Raw genomic sequence first — 23,550 nt, 5'->3', positions numbered from 1 at the left:
ATAGAAGCGTATTTTTCTGCCGAAAATACGCCAACTTATTTCAGACATGTAAAAAGACGCGGTGCAGTTCAAACGTCATGACGGTTCTATACATCTTTGTTGTGTAAATTACATAGTTCATAATAAATAAATATTATAGGACATTATTACACAAATTGACTAAGTCCCACAGTAAGCTCAATAAGGCTTGTGTTGAGGGTACTTAGACAACGATATATATAATATATAAATATTTATAAATACTTAAATACATAGAAAACACCCATGACTCAGCAACAAATCATGAGTAATTCAAATGTAAGTAATCAGTCGATTGTCTCAAAGTTATATTGTTTGAACGCAGGTGATACGACTGGTGTCTGGCTTTGGACCTCTGATATACGCAGGATGCTTCGCGGCCACTCTGTCTTCCGCGTTAGCGTCTCTCGTCTCGGCGCCTAAAGTATTCCAGGTATGACTAAAATGGTACACATCAGTAGCTCGTAGCATACTCTCGGACCTAGGTATGTACTTAAACTACGTCCAAAAAAGAGGTATGGGCACTGTGGTCGGAATGGTAGGGCACAGCACAGCGGATGTCATTCCAGATCTAGAGCAGAGCCTAACTGGGGTAGTATCTCCACCTTACAGAAAACTGCAGCCAAATAACACTAGACCCTACTCATAGTGTTGTGTTTCTGCCAGTGAGTAAGGTTGCCAGAGAGAAAACGTCGACAACGCGTATGTAACGCCTCTGGCGGCTGCTTACCATCAGGCAGGCCTTAAGCTTGTTTGCCAGCGACGTAGAATAAAAAAAAAAGTAGCTAGGATAGCCTTTGACAGTTGTAAGATATTAAGAATGTGTCCGTCCGTCCGTCACCAGGCTGTATCTCATAAACCGTGATAGCTAGACAGTTGAAATTTTCACAAATGATGTATTTCTGTTGCCGCTATAACAACAAATACTAAAAAGTACGGAACCCTCGGTGGGCGAGCCCGACTCGACTCGCACTTGTCCGATTTTTATTATTATTTATTGTTGTGTTCCAGGCATTGTGCCAAGACAAGTTGTACCCGTACTTGGAGTTCTTCGCGAAGGGCTACGGCAAGAACAACGAGCCGGTGCGAGGATACGTGCTCACCTTTCTTATTGCATTCGCATTCATTCTAATGGGTAAGAATGAGACAGATAACAATATCCTTTCCAGACGATTGGTGGTCCTATTGTCTTTGTTATAAGGTTGTGAACTACGGTTCAGTAGAAAACAAGTTCGAACGTCCAATCCATTTAATGCGTTTTTTTATTATTAACATGCAGTTTTTATGCGCATTGATGCCACTGATTAACGTTGAACATGGTACTTGCCTGGCGGGACTCCCTCTGGTCGCATAACAACTTTTGTCATATTTTTAAGGGTCATAACCAGTGATCGGCACGACCCGTGACGCACCGCGGGATTGCGAGCAGAAATCATAATATGGACATGATTAGATTATAACATAACTCCGTGGTTTTGTTAAATAGAATAATTTTATTGTATGATATATATTTGCAAATATACGATAAGTGTTAAATAAGCTTATAAAATGTATAATTAATTATTAAATAAAAAATTGATATATTTCGAATGTTGAATATTTCAATTTGACAGTTTGTGAAATATTAAGTAGCGGCACGTAATTTTGCACTCATACAAAATACGTAAGTGTTAAAACGGTGTAACCATTTCAAGTGCAACTAAACCCTTCGACCGACTGGCTTATCGAAGGTCATTTGCGAATTTTCTATTGTTTGCGTTTGTTTAAACTGGTGCGGTGCAAAAAAGACGGCTAATTGAAATGCCTAAATAAAGAGTTAATGCCATCCTTTTCTAGTTTACTGATAAGGATTGCAACTATTTTCTAATGGCAAATATGTTTACTTATGTTCCTCGGTTCATTAAGTTCGCACGTGTTGTTAAAGTTCCTTATTATCTCAGTGTTTATTTCAACGACTTTGGCTTGTTTTACGGACTCGATAATCTCTTATGTTACACTAACTGGACTTCCTATTGGCTGCTGATTGGACAAAGTGAACTGTTGCTCGTTGGTGTCCTGAATATGACGCGTAGGAGAACTCGGACCTTTCCTCAAATGAACGAACTTGATGTCATTTTATTTAATGGTAAAAATCATTCATCTTCCTGTGTGGAATACCTTTATGTACTATAATCGGAAATACTGACTTCCTAAAAAGACCGAAATCTCGGGGCATATCCATGTTAACATAATGATTGAGGTCATTGACACTGTGCGACACGGGTCGTGCCGATCACTGGTCATAACTCTTTATGCATAAAATAGTAAGTCAAAAATCTTTCGTCAGAATTATTCCTGAGCATAACTGAGTTTTTGTCATAAATGAGTTGTCCTAATTTTTATAGTCATAAGTTTAATTCGCATATAATTTTAGGTTAGGTTTGGCCACCCCAGTTGCTGGCACCAATATGAAATGTCATTAATTCCCTAATGGCAAATTTAAACAAAACAAGCAACCAACAACAAGAACACCTAACGTCGTTGTCTCTAGTCGTGCCCACAGCGCCATGAACAACTATAGGTGTTATGACGTACGCTGTCAAAGTAACCTTCACACTTTCAAGTAAAGTTTACATTCGTTCGCTTGCGCCCGGGACCTAGGCGTGTCAGTGACGTTTTTCTTTGTGACATAAAGCGTTCAAAAGGTTAATAGTACGGACACTTGCTCTGCTGCAGGTCTTTCTCCAAACTAACCAGTAAACATTTACTAATGTGGTTGTTAGTATCTTGTACCTTACACAAGCTTTTCTGATATTATTTATTTACAGGTGGTTTGAACCAAATCGCACCTCTGATATCGAACTTCTTCCTTGCTGCGTATACGTTGATCAACTTCTCTACATTCCATGCGAGTCTGGCCAGACCCGTCGGTTGGAGGCCTACTTTTAGAGTAAGTAAACTGCTATACAGTTTCCCCCTTATTCATAAACGTTTACTAAAGTTGACAAGCCGCTAATAATCATTTGTCTCTTTCCATCATACCAATACGTCGGAAAGGGACAAATGATTATTAGCGGCTTGTACTTTAGTAGACGTTTATGAATAAGAGGGTAAATTGTTTAAGGGTCCTCAGCAAGCTTGGTTCTCCATACAAACGTAGTTACGCTCTCAGTTTAAAACGACTTGCTAGATTGCTTTAAAACTTTTTACTTACAATATGATAAGGTACATCTAGGGCTATAATTAGTTTATGTAGCCTCAGTCATGATGTCAGCCACAGTCAAAAAAATATAGCGATTTTAAATTTTTCATACGAAACTTGTTTTTGGTCTATTTCGTTTGTTGTATAAGGTGGAGCAATATAAACTTATTTTAGCCCTAGATATACATCATCTTATTGTATGTGCAAAGTTTCATTATAATCCAACACGTAGTTTTAAAATGAGAACGAAACTCCGTTTGTATGGGAATGTGAAATTCGGCCGAGTTTGCCGGGGACTCTTGATCGTAAAAGGTAGATTATATATAATTGTCTCGTCGATAGTTCATAAACCTTGAAATTATCAGTAACGAAGCAAAAAGCAGTATGTATGACATACCTTGAAGAACAAACTACCCAGCACATTGTTGAACGATGCCCAAAGAGACGTTTCCAAGGCAGCCCGGAGGACCTCTATACCAATTTGACACCGGACGCGATCAGTTGGCTGCGTGGCCTGGATGTCGACTTATAATAAATAGATAGTATATTAATATTGCCTACAATGTTACGCCATACGCTTAAATAAAAAATAAAATAATATGACATAGCTGTAAGAACCCTACATGGGTTACACGGGCATTTTACGTAGGCGTCGAATTTGTTGAGTATATTCATAGTTTGCTAAACTGGCGATCAATGAGAGAGTAGCGATTAATTGCGAGATTTATTTTCGCCGTCGAAATATTTCTCTTAGAAAAAGTACGCATCTCTTTTACATCAACGTTTCTTGCGCGCGAAAACGTTATCGCTTTCGGTCGTATTGGAAGACTGGCTAAGAATAGTAAGAATAGGTATTATGGATTGAAGTGTTAGTCTAATATATATTTTTTTATATGCCAGTTGTACAACATGTGGCTATCTCTGCTCGGCGCGGTCCTGTGCCTAGCGATCATGTTCGTGATCTCGTGGATCACGGCGCTCGTGACGTTCGCGTGCTTGCTCGCGCTCTACCTGCTCGTGTCCTACAGAAAGCCAGGTATGTCAGCATACACTATGCTAGTTGTACATTACATGTACTATGCCTGGCGATCATGTTCGTGATCTGAGTTAAGAGGGAAGAATAGCTTTGCGTCCTAACGAAATGACGGTACTTTTTCTGAAATTCCATTTCGGGAGAAAACGGTTTTCAATAACCAAATCTTACAAATCACTTTGACTTTGATGTCGATCGCTTCAGCATCTTATATTCTGGGTTTATAGATTTCGCTTAAAAAAATAAAATTGCATTGCAAATTTTGAAAAAAAAAAATTGGAAAATCTATAAGCCTAGGTTTTCATTGTGTCAATAACAAACTCAAAAATCATGGAGAATGGAAAATATTTACAAGTGGAAAAACGTTTTCTCTTTTTGTATTGACGAGTGCGCGTGGTATACTTCCCTCTTAAGAGTGACATGCCCTTGTAATGCGTTTGACCGGTAACTCAAATAAGGTTACCGCTCATCTTTGTGGCGCAAAAACATGAGAGACGTCCCTTTAACAGTGGTCGCTCCGCTATTGTATTTTGGATTTTATTAGTAATTTCATAGACTCGACATTCCAATAGCAGTTTTTGCAATTAGTTTTGGTACGCAGATGTGAACTGGGGCTCCACGACGCAGGCGCAGACCTACAAGGCGGCGCTCTCCGGCGCGCACCAGCTCAACCGCGTCACAGAACACGTCAAGAACTACAGGTATGGCTGTACAACACAGGCACTGCATGCAAGCCTTTACGGGGATCGCGAGGCAACGAACATAACCTTCCAATCTGACTAGAACTCTAAAGCCACCTCACGGGTTTTTTTTATTAATTTTCGGAGTTTAGAGGTACTTTTTCTCCATCACATCCCGGGAAAGAAAGGGGGGCCTGGTTCCTGAGAGAACACAAATCTTTTCCTCCTTGGAGTGTGGTGGTGATGTTTGTCGGTTTGTCTGTTAGTCTTAGAGTGCCTTTCGACCAAAGATGTGCTATGCTAGCTATGCTATGTTTTCATACATTTGAAACGCAGCTCCAGCTACAGCTACGTTTCACATGTATGAAAACATAGTATAGCACAGCATAGCACATCTTTGGTGGAAAGGCACCCTTAGTTGAAAATGGTTGATTATAAGTATAAGGTCTATAGGTTTGTCCTTCAAAGAGGAGAGCTATCAAAGCAGGTTTTGCAACGTTTTGGACCTTACGGAGATTGTGCCACGAGCGGCTCAACTGTACTGCGTGCATATTGTTATTGACAACGTCAAATATTGTAATCCTGCGTAAAAGGACGTCACGCTCCCATACTGCAGGACCACCTATATGCGATAACAGTTGTCCTACATGCTCCATCTTGTAGGTTGAGACGATCCATTACAACGAGGAAGTATTCGTATGTCAACGAAGACAGCGGAAGTTAGCCGATCAGCATAAATGTGACACACGTGGATATAATAATATGCGATTGGTTTCCCCCGTCATTAAATGCCAAAATGCTTTCAATCCATTTTGTAGAAATTTCACCAATCATATCGTCATTTTCAAGTCATGAGCTGTCATTAAAAATTGAATCTGCCTCTTGAAATAACCACTTACATATTCCTTGTTTCATGTCACAGGCCCCAAATACTGGTGCTGACTGGTTTCCCGGGCGAGAGGCCCATCCTGACCGACTTCACGTACCTCCTGACTAAAGGCCTGTCGCTGATGCTTTGCGGGCACATCGTACCTGTGAGTATATTTTATTACCAAATAGTAATAAATAACGGTCTTTCTTTATAAGCAGACTCTTAAATTTATGTGATAGGTCCTCATATTTCGATTTGATCTTCGTTATATTTTAATGAAACAGCGGTTATTGATGGTTTGATACAATCTACGTTAATCCCTCAACAGACTCAACACCCAGCATTTGGAAATGTCAAAAACCACTTACTCGGAGGCGATTCTGATTTTTCTCATATTTTTTTTATGAAGTCTCGTGAAGCGATATCGCGTCGGAGGGAGCCGGAAGCAATTCTATTGCCGGTTGACGGGTTAATTTATCATGGACCTGCTTTTAGAGCAATTTGCTACTGCACACACTTTTACTTGTGTATTAATTCTAAATTATAATTTAGTGATGTCTTTACTACTGACTTATCTCCCTGCAGTTTTTGGGTTAAAACTTACTTACTTACTTGGCTGGCGCGATGACCCAAAATGAGTCTTGGTCTCCTACACAAGAGCACGCCACATTGCTCGGTCCAGAGCGGACTCGCGCCAGCTTTCGCTGATGCCGAGCTGCCTCCACTGTATCCGTCCAACGATATTTAGGATGGGTAGGCGTCCAGTTGGTCGACCCAAGTCCTTACTTGGCCTTTTGATTGCCCGATCATCACCCATCCTTTCGAGATGGCCAAGCCAGCGGAGACGATGTTCTTTACCTACCTATTATATTCAGGTTAAACACTGTCTAAGTTTCAAAGCCTTTTTTGACATTATTGGTAGTTTAGAAAGTATCAACAACGTTCGTTGACAGAACCAAGTGAGCCACCGCGCCCGCGAGGCGCTGTCCGGCCGCGCCTACCACTGGTTCAACAAGCGCAAGATCAAGGCCTTCTACAGTCTCGTCGACGATGTCAGCTTCAAAGATGGCGCTAGCGCGCTTATACAGGTATGCCTCTGAAAGCTATGGTTTCCTACGATAGCGGTGCTGTCAGGGGGGCGAAACTGTTCCTTTCGGTCATTCTCGGCTCCATTCGGCTCAGCATTGCTTTGAGCAATTATTAGGGTTGGCACAACTTGACTTCCGTTTGCGTGTACGATCACAGAAAAGATAATGACTTGATTTATGACAACCCTAAATATCCGAAAGAGATAGTACCATGCATTCGAAAGGGACAGCATGATTCGTCCCTGAGTCGGTGACAAACTTCGGTTTTGTAGGACGTTTCTTTTCTGTGCGGTAGTACTATTACATATTCTGTGGTGCTGTCATATAGCAGCCGTAATACAGCGGTGAAATGGCGTCACTAGAACGTTGTCTATGTAAACAAATGGCGCGGTTTCCTAAAGGGCCGTGATGGAAGGAACATTATTTTTGCGCCGCCATATGACGGCAGCGCTATCCTAGGAAACCAGAGCTTTGAGATTTAATACATATTAATCAGTACTTTATTAATTTTACTAGACATATACCTCACACATATATTTTATTATCATCTTTTTAAGTGACTCACTTCATACATAGAGACTCAGCGGACATTTGATGACGAAGTATTCAGTCGTATCTCTTTTTTTTTGTAGACGAGTGGCCTTGGAAAACTCAAGCCTAACATTCTGATGATGGGCTTCAAGGAGAACTGGCTGGACTGTGACCGTTCGGAAATCGTTGACTACGTGGAAGTTATGCAGTAAGTCTTGGACTAGTTTAGCTGGTGTATATTTGTAAATTTTTAGTAATAACAAATAATTCTCTCGGAAAACCGTTCTTGGAAACCGTCTGCTTCGTTAACAGTAAAGCTCTGGACGTGCACATGGCGATAGCGATCCTGCGTGTGGAGGGCGGGCAGTACACAAGCGAGGCGCTCGACGATGACCTACAAGCCTACCTACACGACATGAACGCTAAGGACCTCACCACGCTAACACGTAAGTACTTACATGGTTCGCGTGTTTCAACAATTTCATAATAAAATAAAAACAGTGCGGGTCTGACACTAGCTAAACCCCCATTACACGGCGCGAGAAATGGCATTCAATATTAGATACATTGGTAACTACAGAGTACAGTAAGCTGCAGAGATAACTGAAATGCATAATATATACATAATGTTTGCAGACCAGTCAGTTCTCTCTGCAGCTTACTGCACGATGAATTTAGTCGATGGACCAAAAACCGCAATGTAACGAAAATCGCATTTCGCATGCAAGTTCTTGATCCGTCTATAGTAACATTAGTATAGGTAACATTATTGTACCTAAGTTTCATACCTCACCTCAGATCAAATTAAATGTCTTAGGGCCTGTTTCACAGTGTCCAAGTAAAGTATTGGATAGCTAATTAACAAATAAATTAACTGCCAGATAAAACATCCTGCAAAACTTAGCACTTAATCTACCAGTTAAGCTTATTTGAAGATTATGAAACGCCAACGTTGACTTTATTCGTCAGATAAGTGATAAGTAGCTTATTCAGGACTCGGACATTGTGAAACAGGCCTTAGTGTGTCTAATATTTCGTTTCAATCATACAATAAACTGACGCCTTAAATTGGCAACGTTTATCGTTTTATAATTATTTACTAAAACGGGACTTAATTGCGTAAAATTACAAGTAAATTATTAAGCGTCGGGAGTAAATATAAAAATTAATTTTACGCGATTATTTCACATTTCTAGTAAAAAATAATCAGTAAAAATCGTGAAAGTTTAAAGTAGTGTTTAATCATGTTTATCAAAAACGCCCACTCACAGTGTCTAAACTCCCATACGCCATTCATCTGTATATAACAATGTTCAATGAACAATGCTAACACGTTCGGCAGGATCGATGGGAGACAACTGTAAGGAATCCAAGTCTACTGAGAGCTTGAACACGCACTCAAGAGGTAAGATATCACTTGTTAAGAATCTTACTAACCAATACTGTTATTTGACTATGTACTCATCATCTATGAAAATGAGGACTACGTTTGTATCAAACGGCGCGCGGGTCCTTCACTTTCATCTTAAACACGCGATTGATAAGTGAACTTATTTTAGTACATTACACGAGGTTGAGAAGCTTTATCTGAGGCATATACATGTTGTTAAAAATACAAACCCCATTTTTTTTTAATATTCTAGTTGGAGAGGAAACGAAAACCGGTTTTGTTCCCTCTACATAGTACACAAAAGACGGTTTATAGTCTAGGAGTATTGAAACATCTTACTATTGTAGCAGGTCAATACCAACAATATAATGTGAAACTGAACTAACATCTTTCCAATATAAGATGGTTCCAATTTCGTGTCCTCCAGGACTTGCTGAATTGCGCATTATGCGCCCTTCAACCAAAAACGTCACTTTTGACACTGACAGATCAGTATCATATCACTGTCATATTGGAATGATATCTAATAACTAAACCTCTAATCCAAAAACGTCACTTTGGGCAATGACAGATCAGTATCAGATCAGTATCATTATGGACGGTAGAGAAAGGACGACAATCTCTTATGGCAGAACTGTTGCAAAAGTGACCAGCTCTCAGCTTTAAATAGTAGTCCCTAATCTATCCGGTGGCGCTAGGTAGGTTCATAGATATTACACGAACCAGAGGTATAGTAATATAGAGATGAAATGGGGGAGGGGCAGCAAATAACCCGACCAAATTACGTAGATTGTTTTTGGTATGTTGTCACGAATGTGAAAACGTGTTTTTAATTTTGTCGCATTTCGTATGTTCTGTCCCTTACGGGCGTACGCGTATAGCACATCTATATAAAATATATGTCCTGTATGTCGCAGGCAGTAGCATGTCCGACGTGTCGCTGGGCTCCCCGCAGCTACGACGCGCGGCCGTCTCCGCCGACCCCAACGCCGCCGCCAATAAGCCCGCTAACACCGAACAGAAGGAGAGGTAAATTGTATCCATTATGAACTTTACTTGTACTTACATTGTCTAGAGGACGAACTTTGTTGACGAGAAACATGACCTGCTTGGGCCCTTTATACTGTCAATATATTTAACACAGCCAAAAAAAAAATACGGTCACTTCCTATGGAAATATGTATGCAAACAATTCTAATATTATGTATGTAATATATTCTTTTTCAAGAATTAATTAAAAGAGAAGAGAGAATAACATTCAAGGATTAATTGAAAGCGCCTGGATGACCTTCGACGGTTAGATAATTAATTAATTAATAATAATAAATAAATTGGATTAAATTTAAATAAAAGTTATTTAGTCATAATAGTAATATCGTGATCTATTGTTGTAGTAGACGTTCAAGTAGACGTTCTACATGACATTAATGCTCTCCAAAGGACCTCTACGTGTTGGAGCTATATCCTCACGCAAGCCTATCAAAAGACCGGGATATAATTATATGCCTGTGAAATCCAAAATGGAGATACAAATATCGCGCTACACGTGGAGTCTACCTTGACGACTTTTAGCCGTCTACTATGTTGGCCTATTGGTTGGTGGGCAATTAAAAAAATCGTCAAAGTTGCCAGAGCTCAACGCGGGTGCGGAGTGTTAGGGCCGACAACGCGCATGTATCTCCTGTGGAGTTGCAGGCGTCCTTAGGCTCCGTAGACTGCTTACCATCAGGCGGGCCGTATGCTTGTTTATCACCGATGTAGTTTAAAAAAAAAAGATTGTGGATTTGGTTAGTTTGGTCCACGTCGATTCCATAGTTTAGCTAATGTTTAATTCGACAATTATTTGTACGCATTTTCCTAATCTCACGGTTAATGTGTTTCGAACTTGTAATGTAGACGGCCAAAAATGCTTCAGGTAGACTCCACGGGTACCAAGATATCACTAATATCCTTGTCTGACACGCTCGAGTAACCACAAAAATCCCGTCTTGGGCTCCCCTACCATACTAGTAGTAGATTAGTTTGGGAGTAAACCTAATTAAAATTTTGTGCACACGTGCCGGCACAAGGCAGTTAACAGCTTGAGTGCATTACTACATTGTATCGGACGCGTGCATTATACATCTGTCCGGGTTTTATACATCTGTCCGGTCGCCGGGCACTTTCTGCTGTGTTAAAACAAAGATAAAAATAAGATATTACTTTCACCGTCCTTTTCGCATTCGTCAGATTAGGACAATAATTTCAAACGGTCCTACTGCATGTTTTTGAGAAAATTGTATTTTCATAAAATTATTATATGATTCAGGAGCGGCGGCGGCGGCGGCGGTGGCGGCGGCGGGCTAGGCGGAGCGGTGCGGCGCGCGCTCGGCGGCGCGGCGGCGCGGCGGGCCTCCTCCTTCACGTCCGTGGAGCACTTCACGCGGCGCCAGGCCGGCTCCGTCGACGTGTGGTGGCTGTACGACGACGGAGGTACACTTGTAACGTACACACGGCTGTACAGCGGCGGCTAGGCGGAGCGGTGCGGCGCGCGCTCGGCGGCGCGGCGGCGCGGCGGGCCTCCTCCTTCACGTCCGTGGAGCACTTCACGCGGCGCCAGGCCGGCTCCGTCGACGTGTGGTGGCTGTACGACGACGGAGGTACACTTGTAACGTACACACGGCTGTACAGCGGCGGCTAGGCGGAGCGGTGCGGCGCGCGCTCGGCGGCGCGGCGGCGCGGCGGGCCTCCTCCTTCACGTCCGTGGAGCACTTCACGCGGCGCCAGGCCGGCTCCGTCGACGTGTGGTGGCTGTACGACGACGGAGGTACACTTGTAACGTACACACGGCTGTACAGCGGCGGCTAGGCGGAGCGGTGCGGCGCGCGCTCGGCGGCGCGGCGGCGCGGCGGGCCTCCTCCTTCACGTCCGTGGAGCACTTCACGCGGCGCCAGGCCGGCTCCGTCGACGTGTGGTGGCTGTACGACGACGGAGGTACACTTGTAACGTACACACGGCTGTACAGCGGCGGCTAGGCGGAGCGGTGCGGCGCGCGCTCGGCGGCGCGGCGGCGCGGCGGGCCTCCTCCTTCACGTCCGTGGAGCACTTCACGCGGCGCCAGGCCGGCTCCGTCGACGTGTGGTGGCTGTACGACGACGGAGGTACACTTGTAACGTACACACGGCTGTACAGCGGCGGCTAGGCGGAGCGGTGCGGCGCGCGCTCGGCGGCGCGGCGGCGCGGCGGGCCTCCTCCTTCACGTCCGTGGAGCACTTCACGCGGCGCCAGGCCGGCTCCGTCGACGTGTGGTGGCTGTACGACGACGGAGGTACACTTGTAACGTACACACGGCTGTACAGCGGCGGCTAGGCGGAGCGGTGCGGCGCGCGCTCGGCGGCGCGGCGGCGCGGCGGGCCTCCTCCTTCACGTCCGTGGAGCACTTCACGCGGCGCCAGGCCGGCTCCGTCGACGTGTGGTGGCTGTACGACGACGGAGGTACACTTGTAACGTACACACGGCTGTACAGCGGCGGCTAGGCGGAGCGGTGCGGCGCGCGCTCGGCGGCGCGGCGGCGCGGCGGGCCTCCTCCTTCACGTCCGTGGAGCACTTCACGCGGCGCCAGGCCGGCTCCGTCGACGTGTGGTGGCTGTACGACGACGGAGGTACACTTGTAACGTACACACGGCTGTACAGCGGCGGCTAGGCGGAGCGGTGCGGCGCGCGCTCGGCGGCGCGGCGGCGCGGCGGGCCTCCTCCTTCACGTCCGTGGAGCACTTCACGCGGCGCCAGGCCGGCTCCGTCGACGTGTGGTGGCTGTACGACGACGGAGGTACACTTGTAACGTACACACGGCTGTACAGCGGCGGCTAGGCGGAGCGGTGCGGCGCGCGCTCGGCGGCGCGGCGGCGCGGCGGGCCTCCTCCTTCACGTCCGTGGAGCACTTCACGCGGCGCCAGGCCGGCTCCGTCGACGTGTGGTGGCTGTACGACGACGGAGGTACACTTGTAACGTACACACGGCTGTACAGCGGCGGCTAGGCGGAGCGGTGCGGCGCGCGCTCGGCGGCGCGGCGGCGCGGCGGGCCTCCTCCTTCACGTCCGTGGAGCACTTCACGCGGCGCCAGGCCGGCTCCGTCGACGTGTGGTGGCTGTACGACGACGGAGGTACACTTGTAACGTACACACGGCTGTACAGCGGCGGCTAGGCGGAGCGGTGCGGCGCGCGCTCGGCGGCGCGGCGGCGCGGCGGGCCTCCTCCTTCACGTCCGTGGAGCACTTCACGCGGCGCCAGGCCGGCTCCGTCGACGTGTGGTGGCTGTACGACGACGGAGGTACACTTGTAACGTACACACGGCTGTACAGCGGCGGCTAGGCGGAGCGGTGCGGCGCGCGCTCGGCGGCGCGGCGGCGCGGCGGGCCTCCTCCTTCACGTCCGTGGAGCACTTCACGCGGCGCCAGGCCGGCTCCGTCGACGTGTGGTGGCTGTACGACGACGGAGGTACACTTGTAACGTACACACGGCTGTACAGCGGCGGCTAGGCGGAGCGGTGCGGCGCGCGCTCGGCGGCGCGGCGGCGCGGCGGGCCTCCTCCTTCACGTCCGTGGAGCACTTCACGCGGCGCCAGGCCGGCTCCGTCGACGTGTGGTGGCTGTACGACGACGGAGGTACACTTGTAACGTACACACGGCTGTACAGCGGCGGCTAGGCGGAGCGGTGCGGCGCGCGCTCGGCGGCGCGGCGGCGCGGCGGGCCTCCTCCTTCACGTCCGTGGAGCACTTCACGCGGCGCCAGGCCGGCTCCGTCGACGTGTGGTGGCTGTACGACGACGGAGGTACACTTGTAACGTACACACGGCTGTACAGCGGCGGCTAGGCGGAGCGGTGCGGCGCGCGCTCGGCGGCGCGGCGGCGCGGCGGGCCTCCTCCTTCACGTCCGTGGAGCACTTCACGCGGCGCCAGGCCGGCTCCGTCGACGTGTGGTGGCTGTACGACGACGGAGGTACACTTGTAACGTACACACGGCTGTACAGCGGCGGCTAGGCGGAGCGGTGCGGCGCGCGCTCGGCGGCGCGGCGGCGCGGCGGGCCTCCTCCTTCACGTCCGTGGAGCACTTCACGCGGCGCCAGGCCGGCTCCGTCGACGTGTGGTGGCTGTACGACGACGGAGGTACACTTGTAACGTACACACGGCTGTACAGCGGCGGCTAGGCGGAGCGGTGCGGCGCGCGCTCGGCGGCGCGGCGGCGCGGCGGGCCTCCTCCTTCACGTCCGTGGAGCACTTCACGCGGCGCCAGGCCGGCTCCGTCGACGTGTGGTGGCTGTACGACGACGGAGGTACACTTGTAACGTACACACGGCTGTACAGCGGCGGCTAGGCGGAGCGGTGCGGCGCGCGCTCGGCGGCGCGGCGGCGCGGCGGGCCTCCTCCTTCACGTCCGTGGAGCACTTCACGCGGCGCCAGGCCGGCTCCGTCGACGTGTGGTGGCTGTACGACGACGGAGGTACCATGCACCCAGCTGTACCTACAACCTTACACGCTACGACCACAATACGACTAGTCTTCTGGACGGGTTACGTTAGCTTTGTTTGATAATTTATGTCAAAGTCATAGCAGAATAATTACTTAGCATTAAACTATTCATAAGCATGGTAGTGCTCTCCAAAAACAAGCCAAATCCGACCCTACTCGTATTTATCGAATTTTTAAGCTCTCAATTTTACTGACTGAATTTTATTGACTAGAATTGCCTTCACAGGTTTAACCCTCCTCCTGCCATACATCTTATCAACGCGGCGCGCCTGGTCGTCGTGCCCGCTGCGCGTGTTCACGCTCGCCAACAAGAACACTGAGATGGAACTCGAGGAGCGGAAGTAAGTTTTATCGTGTCTTATATTTTATTATATTTTTTCAAAGATGTTTTTTGACTCAGGACACAGCTAAATGTAATCTCGCTCGAATATTATGCCGGCTGTACACACTCGTCGAGAGCCGTCTCAATCGGAGTAGGGCGAAAGGGGACGTGAAAGAGCGAGACGAGAAGGGAGCAGTATGTACTCACTCGTTCACGGCCTGTCTCGGGAATTCTCGACGAGTGTAGGTATACAGTCAACATAAAGCGGGCTCACCTGAGAAAGCACCGCAAGACCCATTGCCTCACACTACTATTCGCTCTGTAGATATGATGTGTTCTGCTTCCTGGTGAGAATGGTTTCCAGTGCTCCCGAGGATGCTCTGCGTGTGTTGGCTCTAAGCGTCCACCATTTTGTCCATTACACAGTAAATCTTAATACTCGTATAAATGCGGGAAGTGGTTTAGTCCGCAACGCGTTTGTGATCGCTACATATTTAGGGTCTGCACCAACCACAGTTGACGGACTGACAAACGTCACTCAGCAGTGAACTATGAGACTTCGCATGCAATTAAACCGTATGGTAGTTTGCTTACGACGTGATCTAAAAACCTGACTGACTAAAAACATGCTAGTACAGATGTGAAAAATCGAAAACATTCGTATTTGTCATGCTACTTCAGTCGACCTTAATATTTTTTTGTACTGAGACTGACTGAAATAGCATAACACGTTCGTGCGATTCCGTAAAAATACGATGGTAGAATATTATTCACTACATCTGTAACTGACTTCCATTCCTATGGTTGTAGCATGGCGTCCCTCCTGTCGAAGTTTCGCATAGATTATTCCGCCCTGAAGATGGTCTCTGACATTACGAAGAAGCCCAAAGACTCAACTTTGGCGTATTTCGAACGACTCATCGCACCGTTCCGTACTACGGACGACTCCAATGATGCTCGTGAGTATTATGATCTTTAAGTTTTAAGTGATAAGGTCTACTTTACTACCCCGGCCTGCGATGGTCTCTGATATTACGAAGCCGAAACACTACACGTTGGCGTACTTTGACCGCCTCATCGCACCGTTCCGCACTTTGGACGAGTCCAATGTTGCTCGTGAGAACAAAAAGAACCTTAAGTTTTAAGAGATAAGACCACTTTGCTACTCGACGCTGAAATTAGCGCTTTAAAGAAATAATCTCAGTATTAGATGTTACTGCTTTTTATAATTTCTTTATTAATAGATAATAAATCCTTGAGATTTCTGGTTGTAAATAATACCATAAGGTTGTTATAATGCTCTTATGTTTTTATTCTCATAATTTTTCTTTTCTTTTGTTTGTTTTTTGTTTTTGCGCGCACAAATAGCTCTGTTTTACTATGTAGAAACTACTTAATTTAATAAGCATGATGTTAAAATATTTTCATTAAGGAAACTGTAAGTCTAGTTTTAAGAAAAGTTCCTGTGCTATATATAACTATAAAAGACTGTTTGTTTCTTAAATAAATAAATAAATAAAATAAAATTAGTTTCTGACATTACGAAGACGCCGAGAGACTGCACTTTTCGCGTCGCTTGAATAAGAGTACATACATTGTATTGCCCTTACAGTCCAAGTTGCCACAATAACACTTTGGATTTATAAGTAGGTAAGCAAAGAGTTATCTATAGTAGAGCGTGAGTTATCAATAGGAGAGGCGTAAAGTCTTGACAGCTGAAGTGGCTATAAGATGATTGGCAGTTCAGTTACTATAAATGGCGACGTATAGTTCTCAAACTTTTATACAATGAATAACACCTTGGTAGAGTAAGTCGTGCAGTAAAAACTATAATAAGTTTTTTTTTACAGTAGGCATTACCGATGCAGACCTACTAGCGGCCCGCGAGCGAACCCACCGCCATCTCCGTCTACGGGAGCTCATCTCAACACAGTCCTGTGGAGCGCGCCTCGTCTGTGTAACATTACCCATGCCTAGGAGAAGGAACGTTATACCACCCGCTTTGTACCTGGCTTGGTTACATGCTATAGCGACATCTGTGGATAGAGTACTGTTGCTAAGAGGAAACCACTCCGCTGTGCTGACATTTTACTCTTAAATTGAACCGTATGTCAATACTATTAAGGTCAGTTTTACATCAACCGTTGTCTCTTTCGAAATATTTCAACACTGTAGCGCTCGACTTGTCTGTATAACATTACCCATGCCTAGAAGACCGAACATCATACCACCCGCTTTGTACCTGGCTTGGCTACATGCTACGAGTATAGCGACATCTGTGGATAGAGTACTGCTGTTGAGAGGAAACCACTCTGCTGTGCTGACGTTTTACTCTTAAATTGGACCGTAAGCCAATAGCAGTAAGGTTGGTTTTGCATCTACTATTATTCTACCTTAGAAAAGTTTTAACAATGTAATGTCGAGCGCGTTGCTTCCATCAAACTGGCGCGCCACCCGCTTCGTACGGCTGTTACTATTAGACTGGACCGTATTATAGGTATAATAGTAGCAAGTCCAGTTTTACACCAATGCGATGTCGTCTGTTAGAATGAATTTAACGATTAAAGACAGCCAGCCATGTAATATTGCTGGGGGCGAAGTGTTACACCACCGGCCTAGTACTAGTACCTTGCTAAAGGTAAGTTTTAAGAATGTTTTAGTACACTGACTTTTGTTTTATGAGAATGCGTTGTGCCCATTAGTAATATAAAATTACAATAATGTTTGAAAGTAGCATACAATTTTGTTTTTAGTTTGAATATATAGTACAAATTTTCTAAGTGTATTTTAGGCATATTATTAAAAATCTCGAATAAACTGATACTGTGGATTAATTAAGCTACTATAGCTGCTAAGGGCAGATAAAACAATACTTTTTTTAGCTTACACAACAGCTTGGGTATGGTGAAAGATGTCAATTCCATCCATTTTATTAGCAAAAAATCGGCCAAGAGCATGTCGGGCCATGCTCAGTGTAGGGTTTCGTAGTTATCATTATGTCAGAACAAGCCAAATGGGGGTTATTAATTAGTAAGTATCATATAGGTACATAACAAGCATAAGGGAGTACCTTTCCAGCATTTTGTACGTCTTTTTACTAAATAAGTTTTTGGCAAAATTTCATTTTTGGTACAAGCTTTTATCGCTGACTGTACTTTTCTTTCCACAAGTAACTAATACTCATCGAGACAATTCTAAAAACCCCAAACACAATTAGGTTACGTTGTTTCATCACAGAGTTCCTATGGCCACCTCCTGTCTCCGTCATCAGATCATCTCGATGGTACCATAATATTGCATTGTCACCCGACTTACATATGTATGCAAATTTTCAGCTTCATCGGAAACCGGGAAGTGGGTCAAATTTAACTTTTGATTACAAAATTTACAAACAGACAACGGTCAGGTAAAAAGTAAATAAAAGATTGTAAAAGAGAAGATTTCTTGCAATAATTCAAAAACGGTTAGACCGATAATGTTCGCAACAGTTTTCATTGAAAGTATTTACTAAGCTTTTGTTTCAAGATATTTTTCATAATTTTTGGACCCATGGGTCGAAGGTTAGAGGGCCGAATTTTTTTTTTCTTACGGATCGACTATTTCCGAAAATATTATCTTTATCAAAAAATGGTTTCGGTTTGAAAGACCTATCCAACGATACCAAAAAATGGTTTCAGTTTGAAAGACCTATCAAAGCAAAACAAAATATCATTTTGTGTGGGAAGTACCCTAAAAAAATTGCAACTTTCTAGCACTAACGATCACGAGAAGCCGTGGACGGACGGACAGACGGACATGGCGAAACTATAAGGGTTTCTAGGTGACTATAAAACCCTAAAAACGCAAAATCTTGCAAAATTGTATTGAGGTGATATATGTCACCGTACCCAAGTTGTATGAATGAATGCATATACTATAAGATTCTTTTGAGTCTGCGTGATTCCAAAATAATGTTTTCATCTTTTAGCTCTTTGACCAAGCTGAATAGAAATAGTACATTACTACAGAGGCCGGGACGAAAGGGGTTGCCGGCCGAAGACATAAAGACTCGTCGTCCTCGGATAGGTCTGAGGCGGGCAACCCCATATTTCCCGCCGAGGTATGTATAGTGCTTTTCTCAAACATGCAATGAAATAATAATAAAAATAGGATGATGATGATGATTGTTTCATGTCCTAATGTGATAGGTTATTCAGTGCGAGGGGTGTTGAAGGGGAACAAAAATTTGATTATTTTGGCGCTACGACGCACGCCATTACGCTTCTTTCCTTTTTTTTATCTTTTTAAAAATTATTGTTTATCCTTTTTTTTGTGTTTTTTTATTACACCTATAATGAAATCTAAACCGTGCGCCGTAGCGCAAAATAATCAAATTTTCGTTCCCCTATAGGAAACCCTGAAATAATAATAATAAAACACAAAAAAGAAAAAAAAAGGAGTTAGAGGCCTAGGCCTGCAAGATTTGTATGAAATTCCATTAACGACCTCTTGTCCTAGCCGCACCTGAAACATCATTCTTCGCAGCCTATTATAAGGAACATAACATCAATATTTCATTGCATTTTTGAGAAAAGGTCTTTCCATACGCATTATGCCATGAAAAGGCAACCAAATGTAGATTTGGTATTTTTTGGGCTTATTTCTGTTTTGTCAACATGTCAAGGAAATAGGCCACAATTTTAATACGGTGATTCTACAGTAATTATTCTTATTAGTATTATGTAATTATTAATATTATTATTTGAATCTCACTATTTATGCAATTTGGCGTTTTATGCCCGCTTATATAGCGTTTTAAAAACGCCTTGTTTAAGAGGGAAGAAAAGCGTTGCGGTCCTAACGAAATAACGGTACTTTTTCTATGAAATTTAATTTCGGGAGAAAACGGTTTCCATTAACTAAATTTTAACAAATCACTTTGGTTTTGTTGTCGATCGCTTCAGCATAATATATTCTAGGTTTATAGGTTTCGCTAACTTAAAAAAAAAAAGATTTTTTGTTTTGCAAATTTGGAGAAAAAAAGGAAAACCTATAAACCTAGTTTTTAATTGTGTCAAAAACACAGTTAAAAAAACATGGACAATGGAAGATATTTTGAAGAAAAACATTTTCTCTTTTGTATGGTACAGTCAAGGTATTAAATATCGACACGGATAAAGTGCCAAAAATATGTATACACTACTTTAATGTATAGGCAATAAGGTCGTGTGTACATATTTTTGGCACTTTGTACGTGTCGATATTTAATACCTTGACTGTACGTGCTATACTTACCTCTAAACTCTTACCCCCTTATTCATAAACGTGTACTAAAGTTACGATGCCGCTGATCATCGCTTGTCCCTTTCCATCATACCAATACGTCGAAAAGGGACAAACGATGATCAGCGGCATCGTAACTTTAGTACACGTTTATGAATAAGAGGGTTATAGTCTTAAAATATCACGTGGCTTAGATAATTGAAAGACAACTTTTATTAAGCTTTATTATACGATTTCCTGAAAGTACAAAGTGGCTTTATCGTAAAACCGTAATACGTTAACGGCACGATTAAAATATTGCTAAGCGCATTCTGTATCGCATCTTATTAAATGACGATTGCTAACGGAATTGGCTACGGGCTACATGCATGAAAAATAGTTTATAATGTGTGTTCAATGAACACGTTACCGCGAAATTAATCGAAAATGTGGATGCCGCAATTTTTGTATCAAAACGTAATTTATTTATTTATTGCTAAAATGTATATTGAACACTTTTATTAAATTCTTTTCTTTCTTTCTTTTTATAATAATAAAAAAACATGTACAGCAGCTGTATACTTAAAACATTTATTTGCTGTGTATATAATGAAAAACTTATTAAGTATTCATGATTCTTTTCATACACATACTTCGGTGCAGACGTGTGCCTTGTGACGTCACGATCCGCGCACTTCTTGAATGGAGTTTTACTCGCGGTGCGCGGTGTCGCGATTTCGAAGTTTTAGGGGCACATTAAATATCAGGTTAATAGAATCGATTGACATCTTTAAAACATCATGCATGTAGCTAATTGGGAGATCTGAGCCATTAATCTGGACAGCTTTAACTGTTATATTCCACTATTATTAATATTTTTACTATAATTATGACTTTATGACATTCATATTTTTGTACAATCGTAGGTATTTTTGTAAACTATACCAGTGAGTGCCTGTTGTAACTTCTGAACATATTTTATACGAAATGTCCACAAGCTTTTTACAAATACACAAATTAGATATGAGATTTGGAATATATTTTTGTAACGCAGCTGTTTCAGTCGTCCAATATGGTTTGGTTTTTAAATTGTGTGTGTGTGTGTGTGTGTGTGTGTGTGTTCGTGTGCGTGTGTAATAAAATAAAAATTAGGTAAATATTCTAATTATTTCTGGCACAATATATTTGTTAAGTTATACGAGTGGTGTAATTAACTTTTATTATGTACATTTATTTTTAAAGTTACCCAGTTGGCTATGTGCACGAATGTAGGCTCTAGCCTGGCCGCTATGGGTCGCATTCGTTACTTTTACACCCATAATTCATACCTAGCCAAAAACCTTGTATACCTTTATAATTCGCAATATATACTGCGTAGCAGTTAGGCTTAATTTTCGTTTCTCAAATTTTCGTTATTATTTATTTTATACCATTTATTTAAATGCACATAGCGCTTATTTTTGTTTGTTTAACGTATTGCGTTGTTATTTAATTTATTCATATATGTAGCACATTGAATGTACCTTGTCATTGTTATTTTTTAACCGTAGGGTAAGTCTGCTCCTAACTTATTTTAGTCTAAATATGTAATATCAGTTTTGTGATTAAATGACTTGAGACCATTTAGCGTTTCATTGCCTCCATTTCATTCCTCTTAGTTTAGAGTTCTAATAATTAATTAGATAGGTGACCGAGTTGAGACAAACTGTAGTCGGTTCGTATACCAGTTAATTGAATCTATAGTTAAGGCAAACAGGGGACACAAGTTTTATATTTGCTCTTTGAGCGCATTTGCATCGATTCACCAACAACTTGGTCGAACTATTTAGTACCAAGAAGAAAGGATATTAGTAGGCAAGTAGGATCAAATTGAAGTTACCATCATAAGCAATAAGATGTACTTAACAAGTAACTAACCATTTAGTTAAGTCTACCCATCTATGTTTTAAGGGAGTCCCTCTGCCAACAAACTTTCCTGCAGTTTGGCAGAAGAGTTGTTTTGTAAAATGGGTTATATTTATTCTGAGTAAATGATTTATTATTTATTTATTATTTCGATTGTGTGCGCAGTCAGGGTGATAGGATTCGAAAGAAGGGAGGTTTATATATGGTGTAGATAGATACTAGAGTTAGACCAAGCTGTTCTTCAGTTCAGTTGGCAGCTATTTATATGTCATAATTTCATAGAAGTTTGATGTTTAAAATAATACTTGCACAGTCTGGGCTATCCAAATCGCTGCCCTCTTAGTTTGGTCTATCTCTACATATATATATGGTATTTTCATGGGCGTAGGCAGGTACAGGTAAGGGGTGCCCCCCCCCCCCCCCCCTAGAGCTCAATATTGCATACAATGTATGCCCCTCTGCGGCATCTGCCACCCCCCCCAGGCCTCCGGTGATATCATATTGCCCCTCCCCTGATTCACTGGCTGGCTAGGTGGCTACGACCTTGGGTATTTTGATAGATACATAGTATTGCGGAGTATCCCATCGTCTATTTCAGACTTTTCTGATTGATTCCGGTAATTATCCCATTTTTCGATATGATTTCATGATTCGACTGCTAGTGTACAGTCGCCATCAGATACATCAGAGCAGCTAAGGTGCTCACAAATACTTGAATTAAATACGCCTCTATTGTCAAGAACCTAGAGTGCGTGTTCCGATATTTTTTAGCACCTCGTCAGTTCCGATATATCTGATAGAGACTGTACCTAGGATTCTTGGCTGATGTTACAACGCAATGTTTCTTGAGTATCAGCTACATGACGTCTATACATATGTTTCCTCGTTAGTTGCTTATCTTTCTGCTACCTGGACCGAAGTCGGCGTGTATACCTAGTCATTATCATTTCGAAGTCTAATCCGTGTTTTGTCTAGGGCATTCTAGGGTTTGTCTGACATGATCTGGAGTACTGTAGCAAATACTTAACATTCAGTCTGCAACACTGCTGCAGTAATGCGGAGCGACATTGCTGCCGTAAAACATCGACAAAAATCCGGACAGCAACATCGATTTTGAAATTTGCGGCAGCAATGTAGTCGGCAGTAATGCCCCGTTGCAATTCTGCAGCAGTAATACTGCAAATTGCATTTGCATTCTGGATTTTATTCTATTCTAGTCTGAATCCCAAAGGTACTTTTACACTCACATGTTTCACATAAAACATTTAGTTGCCTAGTTGCCGTTGTCGACCCTCGTCTTAATTCATGAAAGGAGCGGATGGTACACATCCATCGTGCGTGTCTGAGCATCTTAATTTAACCGTCCATTCGATCGTTGGTAATCGCTGTCCCTACAAGATGCTGCGTATCGGTTTCATCACAATCTTCTAAAGCGAAAACGAATTCCTATCATGCACCCCAGTAATTCACTCCGTATTGCATTATTCGAGAGCTACATCGCATTCATTGGCCGCGCCTGCGATTTATTCATTTTCTAACTTGGTTTAATGCAACCATTATCTCGTCGGCCGGCCGTGTCCACTGCTCGCAGATTACACACCGCTCTCAGTTCCCTCGCGAGCCTTGAACGCGCCGCGCGTACTGCCACAACTCAAAATTCCCGCGTAAAACTTTTTAAAAATAAACAAGTGACTGTGGATTATTGTAAACTGTGTTTGTGTTGGTTTTTTAGTGTCGGATCAAACTAAGGAGGTAAATCGTGTTTTGTTTTTATTATGTTGGT

The 23,550-nt window shown here is 43.6% G+C and overlaps 2 protein-coding genes across 4 annotated transcripts in view; both read left to right on the top strand.

The window, feature by feature from the left end:
- Positions 1 to 21,484, top strand: part of LOC133527273 (bumetanide-sensitive sodium-(potassium)-chloride cotransporter-like) — a 44,827-nt gene extending 23,343 nt beyond the window's left edge. Inside the window, exons 10-24 of one of the 2 annotated variants that reach the window (XM_061864212.1) lie at positions 344 to 451; positions 1,030 to 1,153; positions 2,826 to 2,947; positions 4,100 to 4,235; positions 4,834 to 4,933; positions 5,835 to 5,946; positions 6,737 to 6,871; positions 7,504 to 7,610; positions 7,715 to 7,848; positions 8,745 to 8,807; positions 9,710 to 9,821; positions 11,101 to 11,264; positions 14,526 to 14,640; positions 15,432 to 15,580; positions 16,472 to 21,484. In XM_061864212.1, coding sequence (XP_061720196.1) covers positions 344 to 451; positions 1,030 to 1,153; positions 2,826 to 2,947; positions 4,100 to 4,235; positions 4,834 to 4,933; positions 5,835 to 5,946; positions 6,737 to 6,871; positions 7,504 to 7,610; positions 7,715 to 7,848; positions 8,745 to 8,807; positions 9,710 to 9,821; positions 11,101 to 11,264; positions 14,526 to 14,640; positions 15,432 to 15,580; positions 16,472 to 16,719 — 1,929 coding nt within the window. In that variant the 3' untranslated portion in view covers positions 16,720 to 21,484. Of the gene's footprint in view, positions 1 to 343; positions 452 to 1,029; positions 1,154 to 2,825; positions 2,948 to 4,099; positions 4,236 to 4,833; positions 4,934 to 5,834; positions 5,947 to 6,736; positions 6,872 to 7,503; positions 7,611 to 7,714; positions 7,849 to 8,744; positions 8,808 to 9,709; positions 9,822 to 11,100; positions 14,100 to 14,525; positions 14,641 to 15,431; positions 15,581 to 16,471 lie in introns of those variants that run through there. The other variant, XM_061864210.1, reaches the window with a different exon arrangement.
- A 1,776-nt stretch (positions 21,485 to 23,260) lies between these two features.
- LOC133526764 (mucin-2) overlaps positions 23,261 to 23,550 on the top strand; it is a 113,160-nt gene continuing 112,870 nt past the window's right edge. For both annotated transcript variants that reach the window (XM_061863483.1, XM_061863484.1), the window contains exon 1: positions 23,261 to 23,519. The gene's annotated coding sequence lies outside the window, so the exon portion shown is untranslated. The remainder of the gene's footprint in view (positions 23,520 to 23,550) is intronic.

This window comes from Cydia pomonella, chromosome 17, assembly GCF_033807575.1.
Source record: "Cydia pomonella isolate Wapato2018A chromosome 17, ilCydPomo1, whole genome shotgun sequence".
NCBI classification, from domain to species: Eukaryota; Metazoa; Arthropoda; class Insecta; order Lepidoptera; family Tortricidae; genus Cydia; species Cydia pomonella.
The sequence above is the reverse complement of the archived record's forward strand: the minus strand, read 5'-3'. Positions and strand labels throughout refer to the sequence as shown.